Source organism: Vulpes vulpes, chromosome 5, assembly GCF_048418805.1.
Source record: "Vulpes vulpes isolate BD-2025 chromosome 5, VulVul3, whole genome shotgun sequence".
In the NCBI taxonomy this organism is placed as follows: Eukaryota; Metazoa; Chordata; class Mammalia; order Carnivora; family Canidae; genus Vulpes; species Vulpes vulpes.
In genome coordinates, this window is record NC_132784.1 from 75759785 (window position 1) to 75783097 (window position 23313).

At 39.4% G+C, this 23313-nt stretch overlaps 2 protein-coding genes and 1 long non-coding RNA gene across 4 annotated transcripts; 2 read left to right on the forward strand and 1 right to left on the reverse strand.

Annotated features, from left to right (window-relative positions):
- Positions 1-143: 143 nt before the first annotated feature.
- Positions 144-23059, forward strand: LOC140598909 (uncharacterized). The gene is made up of 4 exons (XR_012001451.1): positions 144-242; positions 10295-10525; positions 12002-12083; positions 22903-23059. It is a non-coding gene; the product is annotated as an uncharacterized lncRNA (long non-coding RNA).
- Positions 13365-14300, forward strand: LOC112912540 (olfactory receptor 4C11-like). Its single transcript, XM_025989224.2, has one exon. It carries the CDS (start codon positions 13378-13380, stop codon positions 14290-14292), a length of 915 nt encoding a protein of 304 aa, XP_025845009.1. The 5' UTR covers positions 13365-13377; the 3' UTR covers positions 14293-14300.
- On the reverse strand, positions 16341-22515 carry LOC112912533 (olfactory receptor 4C6-like). Of its 2 annotated transcripts, XM_072757348.1 has the most exons (2): positions 21606-22515; positions 16341-16375 (listed from the first exon to the last, which is right to left on the reverse strand). In XM_072757348.1, exons 1-2 carry the CDS (start codon positions 22513-22515, stop codon positions 16341-16343), a joined length of 945 nt encoding a protein of 314 aa, XP_072613449.1. The 2 variants fall into 2 exon arrangements, with proteins under 2 accessions (XP_072613449.1, XP_025845003.2); XM_025989218.2 differs by lacking the exon at positions 16341-16375 and having other exon boundaries at positions 21589-22515.
- Positions 23060-23313: the final 254 nt, after the last annotated feature.

A 23313-nucleotide genomic window follows, 5' to 3' on the forward strand; every position in this document is an offset into this window, starting at 1 on the left:
GCAGATCTTCTGGGCGAGGTGCCTGGTGCAGTGACTCTCAGGTTTCTTGTCGTGGATTTTATTGCTCTACCCTTTGCAGGGAGCCAGGCTAAATATACAGCTCCAGATTTCTCTATGTGACTTTTGTTGCCTTACAGCTTTCTGTACCATTATAAGGGATGAGAAGGAAAATTAGAGCTGCACAGCCATCTCCAGCCCTCACGCTGAAAGTTCCTGTACCTTATTCTTCAGTGAGTGCTCAGGTAAAAGCAGTCTATCACTCTTATCCCCCTGGTTTCAGTTCACATTCAGTGCTAAACCAGCCTGTGACCCAGTGCACGTGATCTTGTTTCAAGAATCCAAGTTTTAAAGACTTCTGTGGCACTCAGCAATAATACACCTCCTGGAGAAGTGGGGGCATCTCAGTGTTTCTGTCACTTTCTGGGCCCCTCCGCAGAGAGCAGTCACCTCACCTTGCTGACAATCCCTGTTAATGGCAAGACTGAGTTGAATGTTGGTCTTGGGCTGACTGTTTGCAATAAGGTACTCTGCCCCAGTGCCTGGGAACACTCTGCTGCACTCTGGTACCCCCATTCTTTTTGTGATGCCAGGAATCCTAAGACCATGCTGTCAAACCCAGGATTCTGTCTTTCTTCACCTCCTGACCACCCTTCAGGCAAACTTGTAAAAGTCCCAATTTTGCACTCCACTGCTTACACCATTTTCTGGTACATGGATAATGGAGGCTTCAATGCCCATGGTTTATCCTCTGATAGATGGCCTCATATTCATTTCTCTATACACCCTCCATTGCAAAAAGTGGTTGTTTTTCTATTTGTAGAATTGTCGTAACTTTTTCTCAGATCGCCAGTTGATTTTGCAGTTGTTCGGTAATGACTTGTTAGGTATCCGGCTGATTTCCAGAGATGAGAGAAGATGAAGGTCCCCTACTCCTCTGCGATGTTAAGTCTCTCCCCATTCTGCAGCTTTATTTTTTTTTAATTAATTTTTATTGGTGTTCAATTTACCAACATACAGAAAAACACCCAGTGCTCATCCCGTCAAGTGTCCACCTCAGTGCCCGTCACCCATTCCCCTCCAACACCCGCCGTCCTCCCCTTCCACCACCCCTAGTTCGTTTCCCCGAGTTAGGAGTCTTTATGTTCTGTCTCCCTTCCTGATATTTCCCAACATTTCTTTTCCCTTCCTTTATATTCCCTTTCACTATTATTTATATTCCCCAAATGAATGAGAACATACACTGTTTGTCCTTCTCCGATTGACTTATTTCACTCAGCATAATACCCTCCAGTTCCATCTACGTTGAAGCAAATGGTGGGTATTTGTCATTTCTAATTGCTGAGGAATATTCCATTGTATACATAAACCACATCTTCTTTATCCATTCATCTTTCGATGGACACCGAGGCTCCTTCCACAGTTTGGCTATTGTGGCCATTGCTGATAGAAACATCGGGGTGCAGGTGTCCCGACGTTTCATTACATCTGTATCTTTGGGGTAAATCCCCAACAGTGCAATTGCTGGGTCGTAGGGCAGGTCTATTTTTAACTCTTTGAGGAACCTCCACACAGTTTTCCAGAGTGGCTGCACCAGTTCACATTCCCACCAACAGTGTAAGAGGGTTGGTTCCCTTTTCTCCGCATCCTCTCCAACATTTGTTGTTTCTTGCCTTGTTAATTTTCCCCATTCTCACTCGTGTGAGGTGGTATCTCATTGTGGTTTTGATTTGTATTTACCTGATGGCAAGTGATGCAGAGCATTTTCTCATGTGCATGTTGGCCACGTCCATGTCTTCCTCTGTGAGATTTCTCTTCATGTCTTTTGCCCATTTCATGATTGGATTGTTTGTTTCTTTGGTGTTGAGTTTAATAAGTTCTTTATAGATTTTGGAAACTAGCCCTTTATCTGATATGTCATTTGAAAATATCTTCTCCCATTCTGTAGGTTGTCTTTTAGTTTTGTTGACTGTATCCTTTGCTGTGCAAAAGCTTCTTATCTTGATGAAGTCCCAATAGTTTTTTTGCTTTTGTTTCTTTTGCCTTTGTCGATGTATCTTGCAAGAAGTTCCTGTGGCCAAGTCCAAAAAGGGTGTTTCCTGTGTTCTTCTCTAGGATTTTGATGGAATCTTGTCTCACATTTAGATCTCTCATCCATTTTGAGTTTATCTTTGTGTATGGTGAAAGACAGTGGTCCAGTTTCATTCTTCTGCATGTGGATGTCCAATTTTCCCAGCACCATTTATTGAAGAGACTGTCTTTCTTCCAATGGATAGTCTTTCCTCCTTTATCGAAAATTAGATGACCATACATTTCAGGGTCCACTTCTGGGTTCTCTATTCTGTTCCATTGTTCTATGTGTCTGTTTTTGTGCCAGTACCACACTGTCTTGATGACCACAGCGTTGTAGTACAACCTGAAATCTGGCATTGTGATGCCCTCAGCTATGGTTTTCTTTTTTAATACCCACCATTTGCTTCAACGTGGATGGAACTGGAGGGTATTATGCTGAGTGAAATAAGTCAATCGGAGAAGGACAAGCAGTGTATGTTCTCATTCATTTGGGGAATATACATAATAGTGAAAGGGAATATAAAGGAAGGGAGAAGAAATGTTGGGAAATATCAGGAAGGGAGACAGAACATAAAGACTCCTAACTTGGGGAAACGAACTAGGGGTGGTGGAAGGGGGGAGGAGGGCGGGTGTTGGAGGGGAATGGGTGACCGGCCCTGAGGTGGACACTTGACGGGATGAGCACTGAGTGTTTTTCTGTATGTTGGTAAATTGAACACCAATAAAAATTAATTTAAAAAAAAATTCCCCTGGCTATTCAGGGTCTTTTCTGATTCCACACAAATCTTAAAATAATTTGTTCTAACTCTCTGAATAAAGTCCATGGTATTTTGATAGGGATTGCATTAAACGTGTAAATTGCCCTAGGTAACATTGACATTTTTACAATATTAATTCTGCCAATCCTTGAGCATGGAATATTTTTCCATCTCTTTGTGTCTTCCTCAATTTCTTTCAGAAGTGTTCTATAGATTTTAGGGTATAGATCTTTTACCTCTTTGGTTAGGTTTATTCCTAGGTATCTTATGCTTTTCGGTGCAATTGTAAATGGGATTGACTCCTTAATTTCTCTTTCTTCAGTCTCATTGTTAGTGTATAGAAATTCCATTGATTTCTGGGAATTGATTTTGTATCCTGCCATGCTACCAAGTTCCTGTATGAATTCTAGCAATCTTGGGGTGGAGGCTTTTGGGTTTTCTGTGTAGAGTATCATGTCATCGGCGAAGAGTGAGAGTTTGACTTCTTCTTTGCCAATTTCAATGCCTTTAATGTCTTTTTGTTGTCTGATTGCTGAGGCGAGGACTTCCAGAACTATGTTGAACAGCAGTGGTGAGAGTGGACATCCCTGTCTTGTTCCTGATCTTAGGGGAAAGGCTCCCAGTGCTTCCCCATTGAGAATGATATTTGCTGTGGGCTTTTCGTAAATGGCTTTTAAGATGTCGAGGAAAGTTCCCTCTATCCCAACACTCTGAAGGGTTTTGATCAGGAATGGATGCTGTATTTTGTCAAATGCTTTCTCTGCATCTAATGAGAGTATCATATGGTTCTTGGTTTTTCTCTTGCTGATATGGTGAATCACATTGATGGTTTTACGAGTGTTGAGCCAGCCTTGCGTCCCGGGGATAAATCCTACTTGGTCATGGTGAATAATTTTCTCAATGTGTTGTTGAATCTTATTAGCTAGTATCTTGTCGAGAATTTTTGCATCCATGTTCATCAAGGATATTGGTCTATAATTCTCCTTTTTCGTGGGGTTTTTATCTGGTTTCGGAATTAAGGTGATGCTGGCCTCATAGAACGAATTTGGAAGTACTCCATCTATTTCTATCTTTCTAAACAGCTTTAATAGAATAGGTATGATTTCCTCTTTAAACGTTTGACAGAATTCCCCTGGGAAGCCATCTGGCCCTGGACTCTTGTGTCTTGGGAGGTTTTTGATGACTGCTTCAATTTCCTCCCTGGTATTGGCCTGTTCAGGTTTTCTATTTCTTCCTGCTCCAGTTTTGGTAGTTTGTGGCTTTCCAGGAATGCATCCATTTCTTCTAGATTTCCTAATTTATTGGCGTACAGCTGTTCATAATATGTTTTTAAAATCGTTTGTATTTCCTTGGTGTTGGTAGTGATCTCTCCTTTCTCATTCATGATTTTATTAATTTGAGTCTTCTCTCTCTTCTTTTTAATAAGGTTGGCTAATGGTTTATCTATCTTATTAATTCTTTCCAAGAACCAACTCTTGGTTCTGTTGATCTGTTCCACAGTTCTTTTGGTCTCGATATCATTTAGTTCTGCTCAAATTTTAATTAACTGTCTTCTTCTGCTGGGGGTAGGGTCTATTTGTTGCTTTTTCTCTAGTTCCTTTATATGTAAGGTGAGCTTTTGAATTTGAGTTCTTTCCAGTTTTTGAATGGATGCTTGTATTGCGATGTATTTCCCCCTCAGGACTGCTTTTGCTGCATCCCAAAGATTTTGAACGGTTGTATCTTCATTCTCATTAGTTTCCATGATTCTTTTAAATTCTTCCTTAATTTCCTGGTTGACCTTTTCATTTTTTAGCAGGATGGTCCTTAACCTCCACGTGTTTGTGGTCTTTCCAAACTTCGTGTTGTGATTAAGTTCTAATTTCAAGGCATTATGGTCTGAGAATATACAGGGGACTATCCCGATCTTTTGGTATCGGTTCAGACCCGATTTGTGACCCAGTATGTGGTCTATTCTGGAGAAAGTTCCATGTGCACTTGAGAAGAATGTGTATTCAGTTGAGTTTGGATGTAAAGTTCTGTAGATATCTGTGAAATCCATCTGGTCCAGTGTATCAATTAAAGCTCTCGTTTCTTTGGATATGTTGTGTTTAGTAGACCTATATAGTATAGAGAGAGCTAGATTGATGTCACCAAGTATAAGTGTATTATTATGCAAGTATTTCTTCAGTTTTGTTATTAATTGGTTTAAATATTTGGCAGCTCCCACATTCGGGGCATATATATTGAGGATTGTTAAGTCCTCTTGTTGGATAGATCCTTTGAGTATGAGATAGTGTCCCTCTTCATCTCTCACTATAGTCTTCGGGGTAAATTTTAATTTATCTGATATAACGATGGCAACCCCTGCTTTCTTTTGAGGACCATTTGAATGGTAAATTGTTCTCCAACCTTTTATTTTCAGGTTGTAGGTGTCCTTCTGTCTAAAATGAGTCTCTTGTAGACAGCAAATAGATGGGTCTTGCTTTTTTATCCAGTCTGAAACCCTGCGCCTTTTGATGGGGCCATTAAGCCGTTCAGGTTCAGAGTTACTATTGAGAGATATGAGTTTAGTGTCATCATATCTATTCAGTCCTTGTTTTTGTGGATTGTTCCACTGAACTTCTTCTTAAAGGGGAATTTTAAGAGTCCCCCTTAAAGTTTCTTGCAGAGCTGGTTTGGAGGTTACATATTCTTTCCGTTGCTGCCTGTCTTGGAAGCTCTTTATCTCTCCTTCCATTTTGAATGAAAGCTTTGCTGGATAAAGTATTCTTGGTTGCATGTTCTTTTCATTTAGGACCCTGAATATATCCTGCCAGCCCTTTCTGGCCTGCCAGGTCTCTGTGGAGAGGTCTGCTGTTACCCTAATATTCCTCCCCATAAAAGTCAGGGACTTTTTTTCTCTTGCTGCTTTAAGGATCTTCTCCTTATCTTTGGAATTTGCAAGCTTCACTATTAAATGTCGAGGTGTTGAACGGTTTTTGTTGATTTTAGGGGGGGATCTCTCTATTTCCTGGATCTGAATGCCTGTTTCCCTTCCCAGATTCGGAAAGTTTTCAGCTAGGATTTGTTCAAATACATATTCTGGCCCTCTGGCCCTTTCGGCACCCTCGGGAACCCCAATTAAATGTAGGTTTTTCTTCCTCAAGCTGTCATTTATTTCCCTTAATCTATCCTCATGGTCTTTTAATTGCTTGTCTCTTTTTTCCTCAGTTTCCCTCTTTGCCATCAACTTGTCTTCTATGTCACTCACTCGTTCTTCCACCTCGTTAAGCCTCGTCGTTAGGACTTCTAGCTTGGATTGCATCTCATTTAATTGATTTTTAATTTCTGTCTGATTGGATCTAAATTCTGCAGTCATGAAGTCTCTTGAGTCCTTTATGGTTTTTTCTAGAGCCACCAGTAGCTGTATAATAGTGCTTCTGAATTGGCTTTCTGACATTGAATTGTAATCCAGATTTTGTAACTCTGTGGGAGAGGGCTGTTTCTGATTCTTTTTTTTTTGAGGTGAGGTTTTCCTTCTAGTCATTTTGCTCAGTGCAGAGTGGCCAAAAACAAGTTGTATTGGGAAAAGGAGAAAAAGAGAGAGAAGGAAAGAAAAGAGAAAAAGAAAAAAGAGAAAGAAGAAAAAAAGGGGGGGGGGAAGAGAAGAAAAAGAGAAAGAAAAAGAAAGGAGAAAAAAGAAAAAAAAGGGTGGGGTGGGGTGGGGGAAGCAATCCGAAATCAAGAAGAAAGAAAGAAAAAAAAGCACAAAACAAAACAAAAACAAAATCAAAAAACAAAAACAAAAACAAAAAAACAAAAAAAACAAGGGGGAGTATCTTCCGATTCTGTATACTGTAAGTCCCTTGACTTCCCTTGGAACTGGTCCCTCTCGCTGGTCTTCTGGGGGAGGGGCCTGCTGTGCTGATTCTCAGGTGTTAGCACTTGGGGGAGCTGCTCTGCCCCTGCCTGGTGCAGGGCTCTGTGGGGGTTGTTCACCCCGTGAGGCCCCGGGAGGAAGCCACAGTGGCGGGGGCAGCTCTGGGACCCTGGAGTCAGCCCCCGCAGTAGCTCCGGGGCTCTCCGTCTGCAGGGCCTGGGGGCTCCCGGGCGGGGCCGCTGATCTGCTCAGTTCCAGGCAGGAGCGTCCTCGCTGTCCTGGGCCCTCCCGGCCTCTGCCTGTCCCGGGGGAGGCCAGATCCTGGGCTGTGTCCCGGCGCCCTGTGCTCCGGGGCCTGCGCTGTTGGATTCGCGCTCCCGCCCCGCAGCCCCCTCCCCGGAGCCGCCGCCCGAGCCCCTCCGAGCTGCTCCGGGTCCCGCCAAGCGCTGCAGCCCTTAGGGAGCTCGGCGCACTCTCCCGGGGCGCAGGTGCCTGTTAGTGTCCCAGGGAGCCCGAGGGCATCCCTGCCCTCCTGGGTCCTGCTCTAACTTCCTGTGAGCCCCTTTCCGCCCGGGAAGGTTGGTGCAGCTCCTGCTCCTCCGGGACGGGGCTCTCCTGTCCTGGGGACACTCGCCCCGGCCTCAGCCCGGCTCCTCGCGGGCCCCTCCCCCTTGGAGGCCTTTTGTGTCTTTATTTCTTTTTCCCCGTCTTCCTACCTTGATAGAAGCGCGAACTCTTCTCTCTGTAGCGTTCCAGCTGGTCTCTCTTTAAATCTCAGGCTGAATTCGTAGATTTTCAGGATGATTGGAAGGTTTTCTAGGTAATTTGTTGAGGACAGGTGACTTGGGGACCCTACTCTTCCCCCATCTTGCCCCTCCCCCCCATTCTGCAGCTTTAAATAGGTGGTCAGAGAAGTCTTCATGGCAGACATCACGTTGGAATAAATACTTGAAGACGGTGAAGGAGTCAGCCATATGGATATACACTAGAGTAATGTCTTGGAGAGTATGAGACTAATGAGATGGGATCCTAGAGAGTACTAGGTGAGATCAAAGAGGGATTGTTGGGTCTAGATCACATAGAGCCTTGTAGTTTGCATTACATAACTTCCCTTTTGATGAAGTGAAGTGGAGCACCATTGGAGAACTTTGATCAGAGAAGAGACGATACATGACTCACCTATTTTGTCTGATATTAGTATTTCTGCCTTAGCTTTCCTTTTGCTTCTATTTGCATGGTAAATGTTTTTCCATCCCGACTCTTTCCACCTCTGGGTGTCTTAGTTCTGAAGTGAGTTCAACAAAAGGATATAACCATTGTAATTACTGGGACCACACATGTTTTCACCTAAATGAATTAAACAACTACTAACAGGCACAAAAGAAGAAATTGGCAGTAACTCAATAACAGTAGGGAATTCTTACACCTCAGCTCCACCAATAGATCATCCAGAGAAAAAATCAACTAGAAAAGAGTGGCTTTGAATGACATATTTGACCAAATGGGCCTAAGATATTCAGAACATTATATCCCAATGCAGCAGAAGACATTCTTTTCAAGTTTACAGGGGACTTGAATAGATATCCTTTTATCTTGAATAGATCTCATTTAGGCTACAAAACAAACAAGACTTAACAAATTAAAAAAGACTGAAATCATAGTGTACACCTTTTTTTTTGGCCACAGTCGTATAAAAGTAGAAGTACTCACAAGAAGAAATCCACATGAAGCCAAGAATCTTACTCCTAAACAATAAATAGGTCAACCAAATAATCAAACAGGAAATGAAAATATTCATGGAGACAGATGAAAATATTAAGGTGTTAATATCTAAAAGATGTAAAGAATGTACATAACTCACCACCACAAAGACTAAAAATCTTACTTGAAAAATGGACAGAGGACCTGAATAGACATTTTTCTAAGAAGACAGAGAAATAACAAGTCAATACGTGAAAAGATGTTCAACGTCACTTATCATCAGGGAAATGCAAATCAAAATCACAGTGGGATGTCACTTCACACCAGTCAGAATGGCTAAAATAAAAAAAAAAAAAAACAAACAAGAAATAAAGAGTGTTGCCAAGGACGTGGAATAGAATGTACCCTCATACCCTCTGGTGGGAATATAAACTGGTGCGGCCACTGTAGAAATCAGGATGGAGGTTCCTCAAAAATGAAAAATAGAATTGCCATATGATCCAGTAATTCCACTATTATTTATCCAAATATATTTTTGTAACAACATGAATGGATTGAGTCAGTCTAAACCTAAGTGAAATTAAGACAGACTAAGACATATAATACCATATGAATTCACTACTATCTATGTAGATTTCAGAAAGAAGACAAATGAACAAAAGACAAAAGAATAAAGGTCACAAACAAAAAACCTCAGATTCTTAAATATGGAGAATAAAATGGTGGTTACCAGAAGGAAGGTAGGCAGTTAGGATAAAGGGTGAATGTAATTGAGAGAACACCTGTCATGTTGAGCACCGATAATGTATAGAATTGTTCAATCAAAAATATGTGCATGTTTTGTACGTAAATTATAACTTACGTGGCTTTATTTTTTTAATATTTTATTTATTTATTCATTAGAGACACATAGTGAAAAAGGCAGAGGTACAGGAAGAAGGAGAAGAAGGCTCCTTACAGGGAGCCAGATGTGGGAGACAATCTGGCACCCTGGGATCACGTCCTGAGCCAGAGGAGATGCTCAACCACTGAAGCAAGAAGGCATTCCTCCTTAAGTTACTTTAAAAACAAAAAAAAATGAGTGAAAGCATTTTCATTTTCACTTTTCCTATCTTTTCTTTACATTTGACTGAATAACTTCAAAGTATTATAGAAATTATACAAATCGTAATTAGTAGTTTTCACCGTAATTATATTTTACCAGTATTATTAAGATTGAAAATAATTATTATATCTATGGTATCATTATTATATCTATGGTATCATTATTATATCTACGGTATCATTATTATATCTATGGTATAAGAAACTTGCTCAAAGTCATAGAGACGTATATTATGAAAATAAAACTCAATCATATCACATGTGTTGGAAAAGGAACCTGGGCTCAGAGGTTCGTGTGCTGTTAGCAAAGATTTCACTTAAAGAGAAAAGTGTTTGGGAACTTTTATTAGTCTGTACTTCAGTGTGACTTGAAAGGCATACTTTCTCCTTAGACCAGGGACACCAGCGGAGCAGTTGGTAACTGAAATGAGATGGGTCCCTTTGGGAGTTTAGGAGGAGAGGTGGACTCTGTGGACAGGATCTGTCAGATGATAGCTTGTCTGGGATTACTTGGCACCATGGTTTGCATTGATCCAGGAGTGACTGAGCTAAGTAGTTTGTAGAGCATATCCTCTGGGGTTGAGTGGGAAGGGCACAGCCCTTATTCCTCCAAAGGCTGGGTATTTGTGAACTTCTGTGAAATCTCTATATATCTATTGGAGGAGGAAGAAATGTTTAATCCATACACTCTGCCAAGGAATTGTTTTTGGACATAGAGCTGCCTTTAGAGATTTTTCTATCATAGGATTGTGGGAATAATTCCTTTATATTCTAGAAAGTTCTAACAGTAGAAATAAGAAATTTTCTGCTGATATTACAGACCTCATTGAAGACTCTAACCCAAGCCTCTAGGAAAGATTGGCTACCTGTGGTGTATCTTCTCTCCACATACAACCTGCAATGGAAAGCTGAGTAGATCTATTCGAAGTACAGATTACTTCGAATAGTTGCAAACACTGCACATGATTCATCTTCAAGATAAATCAGATTTGCCCGAGAAAAAACTATGGGCTCTCTATTGGGTCTCATCTCCTTCTGTACAAGAAATATGGTAAGTTTAAAAACCCAAGTAAACTACTGTTTTTTTTTGTTGTTGTTGTTGTTGTTGTTGTTTTTTTTTTTTTTTTTTTTTTAGTAAACTTCATTCTTTCTCTTGATGCCCTTCAGGACTAAAGTCTCTGATAGTTGCCATTATGTAATTCTTTCAATCTTTGAGAAGCATGACGTGCCAAGAAGCTTATTCTGATGTGTCAGGGTTTCTGCCTTTCACTGTCCTTGAGGCAGCACTGTCTCAGGACCAATTCTTATCGAATTAAGGGTACATTGAAGGGTGTAGAGGTATAGTATCCTACACAGGTGGATTTCTTACTTGCAAAGCTTAAGGTCAGGAAAAGGAAAGGATGTATACTGACCACGGCAATCAGTATTCATAGAAAGTGTTGTTACCACGATTCTATGGCACTATGATACCCCTTGTTCTGCTATTAATGACTGTAATGTTGGCTGCCCAAACCCACTGATACCTAAGAATTACATTTTCTTTCTGGTGTTGGAGTGAGAGATGTTCTCCAGAGTGGAGGAATGAGAAGAAAACTCTAGTGAAATCCTAGGATGAAGTGCTCCTTTGTCCCTAGCAATATCTTTGCTCAGCCTTGCACTGTGTATTTACATTTAAGTATAACTGTAAAAGCTGGTCTCTTTTTTTTTTCTGACTCATCAGGATTTTCCATCCATTTGCTAGTCAGGACATGCACTGGATGTGTCCATGGTTTTGTTCCTTACCTATGTATGGTTTCTGGCTTTATGCTGGCTCTACTTGAGTGGCTGGGGTCTGATGCTTCTCATGGCAGTAGTGAGCGGAGTGTCCAAGAAGGAGAGGTTGCCATGGAGCACAAAGACTAGCGTTCTGGTACTGGTTTCTTTTTGACTGCTCTCCAGTAAATTGCCTGCCAGCCTATCCTGAATTACCCAAAATAGAACAAAATGAGCTTGCTTTATGGAACATAAAATCAAATGAACAAAGGTATTAAAACAAAAATGAAGAAGGCTATAATTAAGGATTGATTCACTACACACAAACACACAGACACACACGCACACAGTTTTTACCATTGAAAAGTCGTTAGCAAGAAGGTTTTCTGAGAAGATGGCATCTGAACTGGGTACTGTGTGCACAGTGAAAGGAAGGTCGTTGTCACTAAGAAATCCTGAAAATTTAGTGAATGAGATGGTATGTGGGTATATTTATGAAGGATAGTAATATCAGGTGTGGTTGGAGCACACATGCCCAGAAGCAGGAGAGGAAAGTGGTCGGCAAGGTTATGGCAGTGTTTGAGGGCTTTCAAAGTCATGGTGAGTATTTCAGCCAATGCATTAGAAAGCCATAGTAACCATTTTATCATTTTCATGATTCATCATATTTTTAGACTGTCCTTTTCAAGATATAGCAAAGCAATAAAAAGAAGTAGAGGATAGAGGATGAGGACAAGAGGGAATATCTGAAATTGTGTCCTTTCTTTCTGTTTAGAAACATGGAGTGTCCACTTAATGAATACTGGGATTGGCCATTTGTAGTACTGATCTTTGTGAAATACCAGCTTGATTTTGTGGTATGTATGAACTAATAATTCTCACAGTGCAAAGTCATATGGGTATCTCATTCAATCTGCTATTTTTCCCAACAAAATGATGTAAGAGGTTTTATTCAGAATTTAATGAATATTAGACACTATGTGAAAAGAATTATTATTTTCTATATTTTGGGAATCTAAATGATTCTGCTTTTAGGGTAGTGAAAATGCTCTGTATGATATTATAATGATGAATGCATGTCCTTAGCATCTATTTAAATCCATAGAATGTACCACACGAAGAGTGGACCCTAGGATTAACTCTCGCCTCTGGTTGCTGATGATGGGTTATGGTTGGCTCATCAGTTGTGACAAGTGTGCCATTCTGGCAGAAGTGTTGACAATGGCAGGGGTGATATTTTGTGGGGGCAGAGCTATATAGGGACTCTTTGTGCCTTTCTCTCAGTTTTGATATGAATCTAACACTATTCTAAAAAAATAAATCTTAACAATAACAACAAAAGCATAAGGAACAATGACAAAATGATCCTATTAAAGCCGAGGAGAGGTGTGTAATTTTGCTACACACCCCTCTTCATCCACTCTCAGAGAGACAACTGAGAGTGAGCAATTCTGGAATCCACCACTGATTTGTTTTGTTGGGGCCACAACAAATGTACTTGCATGCTTTCCACTGGTTCTCAGTGCAGCAGTTACAAAGATGAATGTTTTCAGTGCAACTCTCACTTCTTAGGAGGTGGGCACTTTATTATAAATAGGCTCAAATTCCAGTTGGGCTATATTTGTATGTCTCCAAATTTTATATTTGACCACAGAAATATATTCCAATTTCATATCCTGGTTTTATGGCCTTTGGCTGGAAGGAAAACTTGCTTTTCCATGTTTTTCCACTATGACTTCAGAATCTGTCTAAACTAGAGATTTCATGTGGGAAATCTCTAGTTTACACAGATTTCAGTTTTTCAGATTAAGGCTAAATTTTAAGGCAGGTAATTCATTTGCCCAAGGAAAGTACAATTTCTACCATTTTCAATCTTTGTAGAATTCAAAAATTTTGAAGGATATTGACTTGTTATTCTCCAAATGCAAAGATTTGATCCAATCGGGTTAGTTTCTGAATCAATAGATTGATCTTGGAGAGGCTTGGACTTCTGGAGATTCACAAAGATTCATAGGATATTAAAGGAAGTTGTAGTAACATGGAGCAGATAAGGAATACAGAGTTCAACCTACTGATCTCTCCATAATGTCACTTCTTCTTCCCTTTGCAGATTAGGGTCTTATCAAGGTCACCTTACTTGCAACCAACAAAATGGTGATGAATAGCACTGTGAATGAATTCATTCTGTTTGGCTTGACACAGGATCCAAGAAAACAGAAAGCAATATTTGGGGTCTTCTTGATGCTTTACCTTGCCACACTGTTGGGAAACTTTTTCATTGTAGTGACTATTAAAAGAAGCAGCACCCTTGGGAGTCCCATGTACTTCTTCCTATTTTACCTGTCCTTTACTGATGCTTGCCTCTCTACAACCATTGCCCCAAGATTGATTGTGGATGCCATTTCTCAGAGGAAGACCATTTCCTACAAGGAGTGCATGACTCAGGTCTTTTCAGCCCACTTCTTTGGATGCATGGATATCTTCGTGCTGATCCTCATGGCTTTTGATCGCTATGTAGCCATTTGTAAGCCCTTGCGTTACACAACCATCATGAACAGGCATGTCTGCAGTGTGCTGGTGATTCTGGGTTGGGTGGGATCCTGTATCCACTCTTCGGCACAAATTTTGCTGGCTTTGAGATTGCCTTTCTGTGGCTCCAATGTGATTGATCACTATTTCTGTGACTTGCAGCCCTTGTTGAAACTTGCTTGCATGGACACTTATGTAATAAATTTGCTAGTTGTTTCTAACAGTGGAGCCATATGCACGGTGAGTTTCATAATCCTGCTTATCTCCTATGTTATCATCTTGTACTCTCTGAGAAACTACAGTGCAGAAGGAAGGCGAAAAGCCCTTTCAACCTGCACCTCCCATTTTATTGTGGTTGTCCTATTTTTTGGCCCATGTATATTCATATATACACGCCCAGCAACCACATTTCCAGTAGACAAGGTGGTGGCTGTGTTTTATACCATTGGGGCACCCTTGCTCAACCCTCTGATCTATACACTGAGGAATGCAGAAGTGAAAAATGCCATGATAAAGTTATGGTGTAGCAAAGTATGATTTATGTTGATACGTGATATTCAGGGATCCTAATGTATACTTCCTTAGCACCTTGGTTTTGCTTCATGAACAGAAAAGATAAAATATTCCTTTTGGGATGAAAAACCACTTAAATAATTTTAATCATACTATTTTTTAATTTATATTCATATTAATAAATATATAGACTCCTTATTCTGAACGGATTGCTTAGAATAAGGTTACTTATATAGTCCAAAACCATTTTGAGCAACTTACCCTGGCCCTTAGTTGAGTGGCATTGACATTTGGTCATATTCACATGATAATTTAGTTTCCTGGACCAATTTGTCTTCAGAAAAAAAAAATGTACTGATTAGTGACGGAATGATTGTGTGTGTGAACACACACCAATTCTTTCCTTAAATTGTATTCTAGTTTTTATGAATGTGGTCATAAGCACTAACCCATATGGAACTGGAACTTAGAGAGTGTAGGTGACTGTCTTGACGACCTGGGATCTGGAGATGGCTTTCTAAGAGAATTCTGCTCTGGAATCTGTGCCTGACGTTGCCTCACTGGGGAATCCACACGGAGGGATCTTCAACCTCCAAGAAAAGCTTGATATCTCTTTGAAAACCTGTACTGTGTCTGGAGAACTTCTCAAAGTTCTGTGAGTGGTGAAAGAAGGAAAGTCTAATACTTGTCTGTGATGGGTGGTATCAGCCAGTCAGCTACCACAGGCAAGGTAATTTCCCATTGCTCTTCACAAGGGAGAGGGAAGAGGCAGGGAGGGGGATTGGCAGCAGAAATATGAAGAAGGCAATAAACAGAAGGGAGGCTGAATTGCAGAAGGAGGCTAAAGAACAACGCATGTTGAAGAGCAAGAAACGGGAAAAGGAAAGTGGGAACTTGTCTTATATTTTGAGAATTAATTCCAGATATATGAACACACAGGGAAAAAATAAAGTTTCCCAGGATCGTTATATCACTGAATTAGTCTAGGTTAACTTCCTTGACTGCCATGTTTTTTTTCAGGTGTTAGGAAAAAGTACTTTTTTCGTTGACAGGTGGTGTTTCCTTAGTGTCCAAACATTAAAATCCAGATTCTTTGGGTGAACCCAGGATTGGAAAGGCCCTTTTAGTGCTTTTCAATTATGGTCTTTTGTTTTTATATGAGAATGTTTTAAAATACATATTTTCACCTTTGAAGATCACCCAACTGATATGTATAATACACCCCTGCCACCACCACCACCGCATCATAATCTATAATCAAGCACTGTCATGTGATGCTCGTTCAGTACCTGAGTTTATAATTCCCATCAAATTGGCACCAGGAAGTATTACTTTAATTGATATAAGCTAATGAGAAAAGAATACAATGAATTTCATAAGTATGTGAGAAGTTTCAGCCAATATTATCATGTCTCACCAAAGATGCTTAGTATTCTTATATAGGAAGTGGTGGTGGACTAGTTATTTAAGTCCCAAAGAGGACATTAATCAGGTAACAAATGAGTACATTAGAGAAATATTTGTTTGCACTCACAGAAAGATACAATTTCATGAACAAATTGGTATAATTAAACCGTATCTGCCAATGAGGAATATTTCAAAGTGAATTGGGTGGGGATTGACATGAGGAAGTAGTCATGAGGAAAGGGGACAAGGAATCACACCAAGCATTGGAAGGGGAGAAAGGAAAGGAAGTCTGAAAATCAATCCTTGAGTTTTCAGGGGGAAAAAAGAGAAAATTAATTCATTAAAGATCCAAGAGAGCTCTTAGAAAACCATTTTGTGATGTCAAGGGTGAGGGGAGCCATTTGCAGTTCTCCTCACCTCTGCAAGGGGTTGGAGGTCTCTTGGTCAGCCTGAGTCTGTCCTAGTACTCACCTGATCTGTCTCCTTTTTGTAAGGGGTCCCAGGAGTATGTTGCCAGTTATCCAAAACTGAATATGATGTTTCCAGTATTTTGTGCAGCTTCTAGCCTTTCAGCAAAGGGGAAGTTCAGTGACTGCATTACGTCCAGAAATTTAAAACACTACATTTTCTTTGAATCGGGTTTGTTTTTAAATTATTAAAAGTAATTATGAGTTATGAATAAAAGAAACGAGTGCACTTTCTCTGCATCCCATCTCCCATGTCCCCATTCCTGCTGTAACTAGATTTAAAATGTTTTTTTTATCTTTTTCTGCATCCTTTCCCCCTTTGTTTTTAATGTCTCCCATACACATCGACTCCTGGTGAGAATGCTTTTTATTGAGTTTTTGACATACGTTTTAACTTTTTTCCCCAAATTGATAGTCATTTCTCTTAATATAATTTATTTTCATGTTAATACTTTCAACCTAATCCTGTATTAAATTACCAAATATATATACGGTTGAATTTCTTTGCCTGATACTCTGTCCTCTTAATATATTTGTTTATTCTGTGGGCATACTCGAATTGAAAAATTACTATAGCTTTATGATATATTTGTACTTGGTTCTTCTCCTCATCCTCTCCAAAATCTTTGTGTCTTTTCTTCTATATATTCAACCATGTGGAGTTTAGAATAATTCTCTCCATTTCCAGGCATATCTCCTCCAGAGATTTTGTTTAAAAATTCACTCAGTATGTCAATTAATTGGGAAAAATTAACAACTTTAAATTGTGATTTACTTCCATCTCAAATTGCATAATTCACCTGATTCAGTTTTAACATGTCTTTTGTGATGAGGCTTAGTGTTCTTCACGAAGACTGTTCACATTTCTGTTGCATCTCTTAATTTTATTGTTATTGTGAAGTAGATTTATTTCGTTTTATATTTGTCTATTATACTTACATTTAGAAGTATTATTATGCTGATTTTTGAGTAAGCTCTTTTTATAAACACTAATCTCTCAGTTGATTGTCTTGGTTTGGCAAACTAGATGCATACATCAGCCAACAATGACTTGTGTTTGGTTCTGACTGCTATATTTCCTTTTCCTCTTATTTCATTGGTTGATACAAAATTTCCAAAGTGACATGCTGCTAGACCGAATTTACCTGAAAAACTGTAAATTTGTTTAATCCAAAGATTATTGTTTAGCATAAAAGATTTTATAAGTGTAATCGGTCATCAGTATATTCAAATCATTAAAATACATATTAAATATGAATACCTGATTTCTCTTGAAAAGTTGAGTTTGGGACCAATTTGGATATGTGTCCCTCATTAGGCAACGACACACCAGAGTTTAGTCCTGGCAGACTTTTAAAGGGGTCAAGATTTGCTCCTTTTCTACGGGGAGCAAAGGTCTTAAACTCTTTCTTAAATGTTTTTGCATAGTTTGGCTTTATTCAATTTTTATTATCTTCCTGATTCAAATAAGTATATGAGGTTGAGAACTGGGCATTAAAACTCAATAAATTATATAATAATGGCAGCTTTAAAAGGTGGCCTTATTCCTGAATTTAATGGATCTCTCTTAGAATTAACTGTGATATTTTCTTTAAGTTTCTGGAACATACCTTTTTCACGTTAAACTCATTTAGTTTTAGCTTCCTGTGCTTTAATTATAATTCAGAAAAAAATGTTATCAAATCCCATGTTGGCCTCCTGGAATTAGTCTTTTTAAAAACAATATAATAAGATTATTAGAAAATTCTGGTAGCAGTAATCAGCACAAACTAAGGATTGTGTTGGAGAGCAGAATATGTAAAATATTTCCAGGCCTTATCTGCTAAAATGTATTTAAGATCAATGGAGGCATACTGTTTCCTGAGACTAATTTAATAATCTATGAAGAGATGTGAACAAACTGGTAGTTGACCCTCAATTATAGGACGGCACAGTCATAAAAAGCTCTCATTAGAGCTCTCATTAGAATCGGGGGTACCTGGGTGGCTCAGTGGTTGAGCATCTGCCTTTGACTTGGGTCATGATGCTCGGATCCCGGGTCAGATTCCCCACGGAGAGCCTGCCTCTCCATCTGGCTATGGCTCTGCCTCTCTCTTTGTTTCTCGCATGAATAAATAAAATCTTTTTATTTTATTTTTTTTTAAATAAAATCTTTTAAAAAAGAGAGTAAGAATCAAAAACCTAAAGCTAATATAACATTAGTTCTTTGCCCTTTATCAAGTGCTTTTCACACCTCTTCCCCAACTCCTCTATAGCACAAAAGTGAGAGTCAGTCAACATTCCTGAAGAATTTTTGAGTCTGGGTCATTTTTAAAAGATAATAACAACATTTATCTTCTTTGCAGCTTCAGGGAGATTTAGTGGTCTCGGCACTACATAATCTGAGGTACACAGGTGTGTATTTCTTGCTTCTTGCCACTCTCTATCTGGACCATTATGCTCCTGGTCTTTCATGGTTCCTTGACAAAAATCACAGTAGTTCTGCATTAGTCTCTTTTTCTAGAATTTTCAGCTCACTAATCCTCACATGGCTGTTTCCAAACCTGATCATTTTTGTTATTTATTGGTGCTCATCATCATTAAACATATTGATTGATATGTTTTAGCACGTTGCCTCCAAAAATCTCAAAAGAATTTAAAATAAGCTGAAATGTCAACTGCTGATAGAATCCTTCTCTGTCTGCATATTATGAGGTACCCTCCATAAAATAACCAGAGCCCTCTATTTCTACTGATTCCATTCTCATTTTCACTCTGTGTCTTCTGTTTGTTTGTTTTATTTAAATTTAACTAGCCCAGAAACAGTGCATTATTTTCAGCTGTAGAATTCAGTAATTCATCAGTTACCTATAAAACCTAGTGCTCATCATATCACATGCCCTTCTTAATTCCTGTCATCCAATTACCCCATCTTCCCATCCACTTCCTCTCCAGTAACCTTCAGTTTCTTTCTCGTAGGTAAGAGTCTCTCGTGGTTTGCCTCCCTCTCTGAATTCTTCCCATTCTGTTTTCTCTTCCTTCCCCTGTGATCCTCTGTGCTAGTTCTATATTCCTCATATGAGTGAAACCATATGATAATTGTCTTTCTCTGATTAACTTATTTCATTCAGTATAATATCCTCCAGTTCTATCCACATCAATGTAAATGATATTTCATTTTTTGATACCTGAGTAATATTCCATTATATATATATATATATATATATATATATATATATATATATATATCAGATCTCCTTTATTCATTCATCTGTGGGTGGACGTCTGGCTCTTTCCACAGTTTGGCAATTGTGGACATTATTGCTATAAACATTGGGTTACAGGCACTCCTTTGGAACACTACATTTTTCCTTTGGGGTAAATATTAGTGCAGTTGCTAGGTCACCAGATAGCTCTATTTTTAACTTCTGGAGGAACCTCTGTACTGCTTTCCAGAGTGGCTGCATGAGCTTTCTTTCTTTCTTTTTTTTTTTTATTAATTTTTATTGGTGTTCAATTTACCAACATACAAAAAAACACCCAGTGCTCATCCCGTCAAGTGTCCACCTCAGTGCCCGTCACTTTGAGAGAATTCTCCTTTCTCTGTATCCTTGCCAACATTTGTTGTTTCCTGACATTAAGTTTAGTCGTTCTGATTGATAGGAGATGACGGTATCTCATTGTGGTTTTTATTTGTATTTCCCTGATGCTAAGTGACATTGAACATTTTTTCATATATCTGTTGGCTATTTGTATGCCTTCTTTGGAGAATTGTCTGTTCATGTCTTCTGACCAGTTCTTATCATGATTGTTTGTCTTTTGGGTGTTGGTTTTGAAAGTTCTTTATACACCTTGGATACTAGCCCCTTATTTGTCATTGACAAATTTCTTCTCCCATTCTGCAGATTGCCTTTTAGTTTTATTGAGTATTTTCTTTGGTGTGTAAAAGCTTGTTGTGTTGATGAAGTAACAATAGTTCATTTTTGCTTTTGCTTCATTCCTGCCTTTGGAGCATGAATGTCAAAACTCTCACAAAGATACTAGCCATAGGTTCCAACAGTATATTAAAAGGATTATTCTCCAAGACCAAGTGGGATTTATTCCTGGGCTGCAAGGGTGGTTCAACATCTGCAAATCAGTCAGTGTGATACATCACACTGATAAAAGAAAAGACAAGAACCACATGATCCTCTCAATTGATGCAAAACAACAACAACAAAAAAAAACATTGGACAGAATATAGCATCTTTCCTGCTTGTTTATTTTTGATATTTTTTGATCGTCTCCTTTTTTCGTCTCACCATCCAAATTAGGCTAGTTTTTTTGGGGGGAAAAGTCTCTTGCATTCTATAATCATTCAACAGATCTTTATGGAAACCTAACAGATGCCAAGCATAAATAAGACAAAAGTCTATCTGTCAGGATGTCTGGTATATTAGAGAGAAGGCAAGTAGCAAAACTTAAATGATTATGCAAAAGTAATCATACTTTTAATTATTTTTATAAAGAAAATAAAGAAGATCTTGACATAGGGAATTTTGTAAAGAGTGAAAAAGTCTTTAAAAGAATCATGGGGGAAGCTCTCTGAGGTAAGGCCAGTTAATTTCTTTTCCAAGACTATAGATTATGAGGAAGCAACCAATTGAAGAAGATGGGACTTGCTTTCAGAAAGAGCGAAGCAAAAGCACTGAGGTGAGAAAGTCGCAAAGAGCTCTGGGGGCAGATGAAAATATCCAACACCTGTTGATGCACAGTAAGGGAGTAAGTGAGGTGCTCCAGATGGGGTGGGAGACTTAGAGGAAGTAGAAAGATCAATCAGGGAATTTTGCCACAAAGGCCAGATGTTTCCAAAGGCAATGGGAAGCCAAGGAAGGGTATAAAGCAGTAAAGTATTATGATCCTTTAACAAGTCCGTAATCCTTAAATCCTAAATCACAAGGCAGGTTTACATATTTTTAAAGACTTATTTATTTATTTGAAAGAGAGACAGAGAGAATATGCAAGTGAGAGAGAGTGAAAGGAGGAGGGGCAGAAGCAGAAGGTGAGAGACTCTCAAGCAGACTCTCCCCTGAGCCTGAAGCCTGATGAGGGTCTTAATCCCAGGACACTGAGATTGTGATCTGAACCTACATCAAGAGTCAGATGCTTAACAGACTGTGTCAATTAGGTGCCCCAAACAGATATACACTTTTAAAAGATTCTACTTCTATATTTGAAAGAGACAATGAGAACAAGCACGAACCCTTCTCCCCAGAGGGAAAAGGAGAGGGAGAATCACTGAGCAAGGACCCTAGGATCATGACCTGAGCAAAAGGCAGGTATTTAACTGACTGAGCCACCGAGAGGCCCCAACCAGGTTTATATTTTTCAAAACTCTCTCTGCTGTTAGTGGCAATGAACAGCTTATTTCTCTCACCTTTCAGAAAGAATCTCCCTTAATGGGAAACATGATGTCTTAGCATGACCATCACTTGCCAACAAAACTCCTTTGTTTCCCCAGTTTCCTCATGGCATTTTTCACCTCTGAATTCCTCAGGGTGTAGATCAAGGGATTTAACATGGGTGTGATGATGGAATCAGACACAGCCATTGCCTTGTCAATGGGGTAGGTGGCCACAGGCCGCACGTACAGGAAAATGCATGGCACAAAGAACAAGACAACCACGGTGAGGTGGGAGCCACAGGTGGAGAGGGCTTTGCGCCGCCCTTCAGAGCTGCAAGACTTCAGAGAGCAGAGGATGACCACGTAGGAGGCAATGAGAATAAGGAAGATGGTCATACACATCACCCCACTGTTGAGGATGACTAGGAGACCCAGGGTGTGGGTGTCCATGCAGGCCAGTTTCAACAAGGGAAACAAATCGCATATAAAATGATCAATGACATTGGGGCCACAGAAGGGTATTTGATACATGAAGAGAAGCTGTATTGCTGCATGGATAAATCCCCCCACCCAGGCCCCTCCCAGCAGCAGGCAGCACATCCGAGGGCTCATGATGGTCGAGTAGTGCAGGGGCTTACAGATGGCCACGTAGCGGTCATAGGCCATCATGATGAGAAGGATGATCCCCACACCACCAAAGAAATGCTCTGCAAAGAGCTGGGTCATGCAACCTTCTAAGGAGATGACAGTGCTCTTGGAGAGGGAGTCCACAATCATCTTGGGGGCAATGACAGAAGAGTAGGTAACATCCAAAAGGGATAAGAAAGTAAGGAAAAAATACATAGGTGATCTCAGACTCTGACTTGTGATCACAGTTACCACAATTAAAAGGTTTCCCAAAACCGTGGACACATACATGATTAGAAACACAGCAGAGAGCATTTTCCGCAGCTCTGGGTTCTCTGTAATGCCCAAAAGAATGAATTCAGTCACATTTTTTGGATTCTCCATATATTAGGTGCTGATACGGGCTCCAGTGGAGATCTGAAAAACCTAAAAAAGCAACAAGTGCTATTTAAGTAATGATTATTTGGCCTCATGTCTTTCCAGGACCTCACAGACTGTGTTATTCATTTTTATTCATTTCTTCACCATTAAAGCATTTTGATCTTAATGATATATTAAATAAAGAGTTTAAAAGGTAGACACTTCATTAATGCTAGCTTCTCCCAGGACATTTCTCCTGTTTCTTTTAATTGTTCTTCCAAGTGAAATATAGTTTTCCTTCCTTTATTAATATTATTAGCTAACTTTTTTGAGCACCTACCCTACTCTGAGTGCTGGAATAATCCTATGAGTGCCTTCTTTTTTTTTTTTTTTTTTTTTTTTTTTTTACAGATGATGGAGCAGAACTTCGAGTTTAGGAAACTAACTAATGTTGAGAGCAGCAATGTCCACAATATCCAAATTATGGAAATACCCCAGATGAATGGATGAAGAAGATGTGGTATCTATATACAATGGATTACTACTCAGCAATAAAAAATGAAATCTTTCCATTTTGTAATGATGTGGATTGAACTAGAGGATGTTATTCTAAGTGAAATAAGTCAATCAGAGAAAGACAATTATATGATCTCACTCATGTGAATTTTAAGAAACAAAACAGAGGATCACAGGGGAAGAGAGAAAAAAATAAAACAAGATGAAATCAGAGAGGAAAACAAACCATAAGAGACTCTTAAGCATAGAAAAACTGAGCGTCACCATAAGGGAGGGAGTGGGGGGATGGGGTAACTGAGTGATGGA

Bases quoted from the DNA above. Each gene is read 5' to 3' on its own strand.
- LOC112912533 (XM_072757348.1), bottom strand. From the start codon at position 22,515: ATGGAGAATCCAAAAAATGTGACTGAATTCATTCTTTTGGGCATTACA. The intron at 16,376-21,605 runs GTTTTGTTGGCA...TGGGATGCAGAG, and splicing joins GAAACTGGGGAAACAAAGGA to AAAGTGCACTCGTTTCTTTT.
- LOC112912540 (XM_025989224.2), top strand. From the start codon at position 13,378: ATGGTGATGAATAGCACTGTGAATGAATTCATTCTGTTTGGCTTGACA.